At 32.7% G+C, this 9,198-nt stretch overlaps 1 protein-coding gene across 1 annotated transcript in view; it reads right to left on the bottom strand.

The window, feature by feature from the left end:
- Window positions 1-505: 505 nt before the first annotated feature.
- Window positions 506-9,198, bottom strand: part of LOC109107589 (androgen-induced gene 1 protein-like) — a 37,058-nt gene continuing 28,365 nt past the window's right edge. The window contains exons 4-6 of the mRNA XM_042746190.1: window positions 8,185-8,300; window positions 5,778-5,941; window positions 506-2,887 (exon numbers count right to left, since the gene is read on the bottom strand). Of these exons, the coding sequence (XP_042602124.1) occupies window positions 2,853-2,887; window positions 5,778-5,941; window positions 8,185-8,300 (315 nt within the window). The 3' untranslated portion in view covers window positions 506-2,852. The remainder of the gene's footprint in view (window positions 2,888-5,777; window positions 5,942-8,184; window positions 8,301-9,198) is intronic.

Here is a 9,198-nt window from a genome sequence, read left to right as displayed (position 1 = left end):
GTAGCACTTTATAGTGTTACTTAATATTAAATAATAAAACAGAATTTATTATTCCAAGTCTCTTCTGCTCACAAGTGTGCATTTATTTGACCAAAAATAGTCAAAATTTTAATATTGTGTAATATTTTTACAACTATTTTCTGTTTTAAAATCCAGTTTATTCCTATGATGGAAAAGCTGAATTTTTAGCAGCCATTAATCCAGTTTTCAGTGTATTTCCCCCCCAGGATTCAAAGTTCAGAAGAACTGCATTCTTTTGAAATAGAAAAAATTAGCAAGATCATGTCTTTACATACAAGTATTAATTTCTTTTAATAAAATTACTGACCCTAGACCTCCAGATGCTAGTGTATGCTAATGTTTTCAATATTTCTAGTGGTATAATTGAAAAGTATAGCTATACTCAAAAAAGAAAATCTTTTATTAAACAGTTTGACGACTTCAGTGAAACACAATGGATTTTTTTTTTTCTTTGAAAAATGTCTCGTTTTTTTTTTTTTTTTTGTTCATGTTGTTTTAGACTCCTGACATAGAAACAGTTGAGACCTTTTTCACAATATATTCTTTTGTGTAGCACACAAGAAAGGAAGTCATACTGGTTTGGAACGGCATGAAGGTGAGTGAATGATGACAGAACTGTTCCTTTAACAATGAACAATAGTATATTTACAAATTAAAATGTTAATTTTCTTAAAATTGTTGTTCCTTTTAAGATTATGATGCATTAAAGTTAACAGATTAAACCACATTAGAAAGTGTTACCACAATAACATACCAATGAATGGTTCACAAGACCAGGAAATGTGCATTAAGAAAGTAAATGAAGCTTAGATTATATGATCCAAAGTGCTAATAGGTGGTCATTAATAGACGTGTGGAGTCCAGACTGGTTTATCTGTCACTGAGCTGTCCTTTAAATGCATCTCACACACCATTTACACTGCAAAAATTCTGCTGTACTCTCCTCATTTACATCTTTTTTAAAGTTTGTTAATACATGTTAGGGAACCATTCACTTTGGTACTTCTGCATGCAGGAGAGGCAGTGTTAATGAGGACACTATGAAGTGTTGTTCTGAAATTAACACTCTGACAGAGAATTTAAACACACATACACACACTTTCACTCGCTCTCAACATGCCTACGAACACACACCGCTCTGAGACTAAATTGTAAGTGTAATATATATATGAGAATCATCATGAAATTCAATTGCCAGTCAGTGTTGAAGGTATTCTTCATCTATTTTTTGACGACTCCTCTGACAATAAAATGCATAATGAGATGCAAGCATGAAACAAGAGAGTATTTTAACAGTTTTGTCTGAAAATTTAGATGTGATAACACAAGGTTTCTCACTATCGGTTTTCTTTAAACATCCCGAGAGGCTTTGCTCCTCACATTTCTGCTTTTATCATGTTGCACCAAATTCTTTTTCTAGGCTATTTGGGACACACATTCTGGACTTAAAGTTGAAAATTGGACTTTAAGGGGATGAGGATCAGCAGGGCCTGGTTATTTGGACTTGTCCATCAAAAGGTGATTGCATTTCCTTGTCGAGCGAACTCCTTTTCCTCGGGCCTGAAATGTGTGTGTTTCTCATTAAAAGAATGTCCAGCTTTGCACAAAGGAATTGTTATGTTTGGGCAACATCTGTGTCTTAAAAGGCGAGCGCAAAAAGGCCAGAGAAAATATAGGACAAACATTAAATCATAAGTACAACAATTTTTCCTTGGTAATTGAACGTTGGCTCTACTTTTCCCACAGAACTGTGCTGCATCTGTGTATGTGCGAGCGTAAGAAGAGAAAGAAAATCGCTATGTGAAGACATTAGGTTTCAATTCGCTCTTCCTCTTGTCTGGCTTCCTCTACAGCTTTGGAAGAACATAAAAATATATATATTTTTCAAACTTTATTAATAAAAGAAGAAAAAACAACAACATATTAGTGAAGTAAACAACAAAGGCTCGTCATATCCATAAGATATCAAGCATTACATCCCTTTGAGATTTAAAAAAAAAAACACATTTAAATAGTATGTAACACTTTATAATTAGGTTTCATTTGTTAACATTAGTTTACTACATTAGTTTAATTTAAGATTTTTAAATACAATTTTTAACTGGTTGACAATTTAATGTACTATGAACTAACAAACAAAAAATGAACAACTGTATTTGTATTAACTAAATGCTTTAAAAACTATATTGTGCATTGTTAGTTCATGTTAGCTAATGTTAACGTATGAGAGTTTCTTATAAAGTGTTACCGAGTAGGGAAAGGTCAGTTTCTCTTCTGACAATGTTCGGATTTCTTGCAGTAATATCTGCTCATCTTAATCAAAAACTTTTATGGCTTCAGAAACACCATAAACAACTAATCTAAGTGAATTATCTTGTGCTCATTATCGTTTGCCATATGCTACTGTGTATATAAAGGTGTTGCTTATTTGTTTTACAGGGGCAACGAATGACAAATTCCCTCATAAATCATCCCTCTGTAAATAAATAATACCTGACGTGAGTTATATATGTAATGTGGTTTGTTAAACTGGCTTTGGACACACGAATACAGCATGTGTGCAGTATAGATCATTCAATGCTCACACAATGCTTGAGGTTCTTTGAAATACTGCAACATTCATACCATAAATTAAAAACATGAATTATTCAATTTCATGTTCAAGCCAAAATAGGTCTGTGCTTTTTTTTTTAATTAAGGGGCAGTAATGAGGATGAGATAAATGTCTCAGGAGACCGAGATAAATATATACTGGTTTGAACTCCAAAGTCCAAGTGATTTGAATTCAGAAGAAGAGAAAAGAGGCAGGGTAACATTTGTGGTGGTCTTCTTCAGTCCGTTTTGGTCTTGTCTGATTCCAGAGTGCCTAGAAAAAGAAACATTTTTTTTTTTAATGTTGATTATGTGGATATTATTAGGTGTGCATCAATACAGATGTTTTGGCTGATACTGATAACAGTAAATTTTATGACCTGAAATGATATGATGGATATTTTAGCAATATTACAAGAGAGCTGTTTTATTGATTCAGCTGCAAGTAATTGCAAATGTGAGATTTCCTTTATACACCCTTCTTTAAACAATAATTTAATATTGAGTAATTTACATTTCAGACACTATATGGCCTTTTATTTTATTTATTGTTGTGGCGCCAAAGCAGGATCTAACCAAAAGTAACTTTTATAGAAGTCCATGTGTAATACTACAGCAGGCATTTAAAACAGTGTATTGTGTGAACTGCATTTTGCTTTCAGAGTCATAATTATCATGAAAACCATGTGGATTTCAATTTTCCCTTTATAAATTAAATGATAACACTTTACAATAAGGTTCAATTAGTTAATGCATTAGGTGCAATAATGTTCTAAAGAAAAGGTGTTTTCAAAATGTTGAAGTACTTTTATTTAGCAAGGTTGCATTAATTTGGTCCATTTATAATGTAACAATAACAAGAAATGTTTAAAGAGCACCTAAAGGATCATTTGACATAGCTTTGCTATAAAATACATTTTAAAATATATTAAAATAGAAAACATTTTAAATTCTAAAAAATATTTCATAATATAACGTTTTTTACTGTACTTTTTTTTCTGTATTCATCCTGGGTGAGAAAAAAAGACTGACTCCATACTTTTGAATAGTATTGTATACATTTTTAAATATAAATACACTGTTAGCTAATTGTCTAAGGTTACTTTATAATTAATATTTTATTGAAATTATGAAAGTGCATTAGTATAATGTTTGTATAAATTAATTGAGATTAATGCTGTAAAAGTTTGTGACACCAAATGCATTAGCTAACTATAAATAAAAATCAACTTTATTATAAAGAGTTGCCATTAAATTATCAAATTAAATGATAATTTATAAGTATGTGGTTCTTGCTTGCCACTTCAGCATAATTTGTCAGATGTTGATCATTTAAAAATATATTGTGCATCCTGAAATATTAGTATTTTCTTATACAGTATTTTTCTTTAATATTTTCACATTATTTTTTTGGATACTAAAGCGACATATTCAAGATCTGTGATCTCTTGGCAACTGATTGTGCATTTCAACAAGCTGTTCGAACTGTGTATCAGGGTGAAGAACAGCACAAAGCATTAGTGATGGATGTGTTCATGGTTAGTTTAGCTGGAGGGGCTGTCGGAGATTATGGTACTGCTGCTTTGGACATAAGAGGGAGATCTTGTACTGAGGATGAAGGGACATTGATTAACTCCATGGGAGAGAACCTGAAGTGTGTGTGTGTTTGTGCGCTGCTTCGGTGATTTGCAGGTCAGTGTCAAACAGGTGGGAGGAAGAGAAGCCTTCGCCGTCTGCTGCTCTCAGACTGCTCACGGGCTCCGTTCCCATCTGCTGCACGCTGCCTTTAGCGTCACTACACCCACGATGCACTGCTCCCAGTCTATAGCGCTAACAGGTGGAGTGTGCGTGGGTGCATCAGGAAGCTAAGCGGGATGTATATGTACCTGAGGGAAAGTGTATAATGTCTCTAGCCGCTATCCCGGCGTGGGTTGGGGAGCAAGAAAATTTGTAGCTAGACATATAAACATACAACACACACAGACTCACACATGTAGCCAGTCAATGGTGGATAATACGCAAAATCATTCCAAACCTGTATGACTTTCTTTTTTTTCTGTAGAACACAAAAGGATGGTGTTTACACTGCTCCTTTCCATGCAAAAGTGAGCAAGGAAAAACACAGTAACACTATAGAATAATCTATTTTGATTGTAAGGTTTTTATCCAAGTCTTCTAAAAGCATACAATACATTTATGATGTAAAAACATTTGCATATTCAAATTTGGTATGCTGTGAGTCACTGATCGGCTGATATTAGAGATAGTTTGTACATTATTGTATGATTAATGGTTGATATTGGATGTGTAATTGTTAATGCTCATTCCCTTATTTTTACCTTTATTTGCCATCATCTAACAATCACTAAAAGTAAAAAAAAAAAAAATAATAAATAAATAAATTATGTCCAGGTAGGTTCAACTTGGAAGATCCAAAAAGATCATACAGGGATTTCTTAATTCGTAAGTTTGATTTTCGTTTTCATAATTTTAACTTTTAATGGAGGGACAGAGACCTCTCATTAAAAATCTCTTAATCTGTCTTTTGAAGATTAACCAAAGACGTATGGGTTTGGAATGACATTAAGGTGACTAAATCAAAATGATGACAATTTTCATTTTTGGGTGACCTATCCTTTTAATAAGCTTTAGCATTTATCTTAAAATAAACAACCTTTTTTCATACTCTAGTCTACATTATAAGTTGTGATACCTAAATTCAATTGTAACATTTTAAATGAAGTTTTTTATTAATTTTAATTTGTTTAAACTATATAGAATTTTAATATCAGCCATTTATTAATATTGTTAATATCAGCTAGATATTAATATTGTTTGATCCTCACAATAAAGCCTTAATAGGGCTTGGAACATAATGTAGTTATTGGACTACTTTTATGGTGTTTTCAGAAGTAAGTCTGACAGAATAATGACAGAATTTTTGGATGAACTATCCCTATAAGAAGATATTTTGAAAAATCTTGGTAACCAGTTTTGGGTCCCATCGACCTCCATAATATTTTCTCTGCATAAGTCTGTTTAGTTACCTATACCTTCTACTGAGTTACACAGAAGAAAGAAATTCATAAAGGCTTGGAACGTCATGAGGGGGAGTAAATGATGACAGAACTTTCATTTTTGGCTAAACTATCCCTTTAACTTACTCTTTGAGGAATCCCAGATGTAGTTGTTCAGGATTTCTCCCAAGACGTAGTAGACGCTGATCAAAGCCGTGAGGCAGATGAAGAAGAGAATTCTGGCCATGGGCCCGATGTGCTCCAGCAACGGATAAACCCACACCCCTGTCATGCTGTGCACCCAGCACATCCTATAAGAGCGAGACAGAGAAAATCTGTTACCTCTGCTCCCGTGATCTGTCTAATGTGTTTGTCCTTCTGTCTGCTAAATCCAGCACTTGAAAGGCTGCAGAAGCAGTCACCGCACTGTCAATGTGTCTACCATTCATGTCTGTGAATGCTAGACACTGCTCTTTTTGTTACGATGCGGCGCTGCTTAAATTCTTTCTTGCTGGAGCAATTTTAATGCAGTCACATGGTTATAATCTATGGTCTGACAGCCTGCTTATGTAATGGATTGTGCCTGTTTAATCTACTCCCGCAATCATAACCTTAGCTTTAATATTTGATGAATATTAAAGAAGGCCCATCTACCTACTTTTCAAATGGCTTGTTTTCTCAACCTCGTGAGTGTGCTGTGAAATGGTGTGTATATAAAAGCTGTCTCTGGAAGGTAATCATGTAAAGCTGCCTATGGATTTAACAACTGCAGGCAAGTCTTATTCCCTGACTAAATAAAATGCAATGCCTAATCAGCTTAATTTAGGGAAGGGAAATAAGACAGAGAGGTGTGTGATGATAATCTTATACTTGAGGTGATTTTGACAGAGGCCTCCTCCATGCTGTCAAACTAGTTTAGTTTGGCTCCAAGGCCTTTCTTCATATTGCCAATTTAATTTGTTATATGCAAGACTAAATAAATCCTTGGCTGATTATTTTCCATAGGTTTCTGGGGCACTGAAATTGGGGATGTGTCTACAAAAATAAATATATTTATAAATACCTTTTGTAATAAATTACAAAAGGCACTTTCTATGAATTTTGTACAAAACAGGGCTTGAAACTCTTAAAATATATTTTGTCCTCCCATGTGCTTGTCAACCTCAGGAGGTCAAACTAAATGTTATACGAGCTGTTTTATTTTCTATTTATTTCATATGAGGTTTGCAGTTTTCCAGTGTTGTTGCCAGTAGGGCTGCGAAATGATTAAAAGTTTATGTTTACATACTATATGTGTATATTTACTATGTATATATAAATACACACACATATATGTATATATTTAAAAAAAATTATGTATTTGTATGTAAACACATATAAACGAATATATATTTACATACATTATATTATATATACTTATATTTTTCCTTAATATATACATGTATGTGTGTGTATTTAAATATATATAATTAATATACACAGTACACACGAATATAGTATGTGAACATAATCTTTTATTTTGAATCGATCAATCGCGATTAATCGTTTTGCAGCCCTTGTTGCCAGTTTGAGATTGGATCTAAATAGTTTAAAAACCCCTTATTTGTAAATTGTTTTATTTTCTAAAAAAAAATTATTGATAATTATTATTAATCCCATTTATTATATTTTTATTTTAATATTTATTATTATTGTTGTTGTTTTTAAACTACACCTGTGTAACAGAATAACAGATTTTTGCGAAAATGTTCTAGACAAAAATTATTATTATTGAGAAATTATTTAATTATTAATAATTAATTATTTATTATGTATTAAATATTATATTTATTATGGCATCAACTAATATTACATTTAGTAATACATAAACTACTAATAAATAATAAAAAAATAAATAAATGTTTTGTTGTTGTTTTTTAACCACACCAGAACATGATGTAACATTATCTGACGAGTTTAAAATCCTGGTTTGTTTGATTTTATTTAATTTCTTTGTTAGCTTGCAAAATAAAAGCAATTAATAATGAATTCTTCTTACAGAATATATTTAATTAAAACTAAAATAATAATAATAGTAATGATTGTTCTTGTTGCTGCTGGTTTAAACTACACCAGAATGTCTAACAGAGTCACAGTTAAGACTAAAGCTAGTTGACCAAATGTTGGCTTGTTGTTATTGATAAACTTGTATCTTTTATAAAGTCTCTGTTTTAAGTGTGGATACAGACGCCTTTTTCTGGGTTCATTTCACATTAGGTGATAGTTTACACGGGATTTGTGCCTCTAATGCTTTTACAATGTAATGGGAGCCCAAAGTTTACCTTATTCCTGGAAAGTGCCAGAATTCAAGCAAATTAATTACTATGCAGAAAGACATAAGGGAATGATTCGGAGGTCAGGAAGATCAGGTGGCCAGATGGAATCTTTCTTTTGACTGACACTGTGCTAGAACAATGCAAAGCCAGTTTCCCCTGATCATAATACCTACAGGGAGTCCTTTGTAAATGAGGCCAGTGTGATATTAAAAATGACTGTGCTGAAAAGAGGCATTTACCATACAACATATCCCACAGCAAACATGCACACCGCGAAGAGTCCACAGGTCCTGCTGGGATATCGATGGTGTGTTGTTCTCATCTCAATTACGATAAAAGGAAGAACTGTTGTGTGCTGAAAAGGACAGAAATAGATTACAGTTAGCTTTACAAATGACTCTAAAGCATATTGGCATGCTAGACGAGCCGATCCTGGGACGGGGTATGGGTAAGCTATCATTATTATAACCATTAATACTATTATGCAAGCCAATTCAAACACTTCAGGTCATGGATAGTAACATAAAGTTAGTTTATTGTTTTTTTTTTTTTTTTTTTATGTAGAACTGAACATCTGTTTCATTTTTGTGAGTCCGCTACCATGTACATTGTGCATGAGAAAATATTTAGGCTGAGGTTTGTTAAAAGTTGCAATGAACGATGATATAATGCACATTAAGTCAGTATTAAAGGCTAATAATTTTAAAACAGACATTTATTGTGTACTTAAAGTCATCGTCCGCTCACCTTCATGCCGTTTCAAGCCTGTATGACTTTCTTCTTCTGTAGAACTCGAAAGAAGATATTTTGAAGAATGTTGGTAACTAAACAGTTTTACTTCACATGGACTTCCATTTTTGACCAAATAATAGAAGTCTATGGAAGCTGCTTTTGCTTCAGAATAAAAAAAATAATAATACAAAAAAAAATCTTGAAATTCGTTTATTTCTCACAATTCTGGCTTTTTGGGGCAATTCTGAGAAACAAACTCAGAATTGAGAGATATGAATTCAAACTTTTTTCTTGCAATTCTGAGTTTACTTCTTGAAATTCTGATTCTTTTTGTCACAACAAAAAATAAGAAGGTAGTTGCAACTTTTTATCTCGCAATTCTGAGTTTATATCTTGAATTTCTGAGAATTCTAAGGAAAACTATTCAGAATTGCAGGTGAAAAGTGTGAACTGTGAGACTCTGATTACAAGAAAAAAGTTGTCAGATAAAAAGTTGTACCTATACCTTTTGTATTTTTCTG

Source organism: Cyprinus carpio, chromosome B20 (assembly GCF_018340385.1).
Source record: "Cyprinus carpio isolate SPL01 chromosome B20, ASM1834038v1, whole genome shotgun sequence".
Classification (NCBI taxonomy): Eukaryota; Metazoa; Chordata; class Actinopteri; order Cypriniformes; family Cyprinidae; genus Cyprinus; species Cyprinus carpio.
This window is presented reverse-complemented; position numbering and strand designations above follow the sequence as displayed.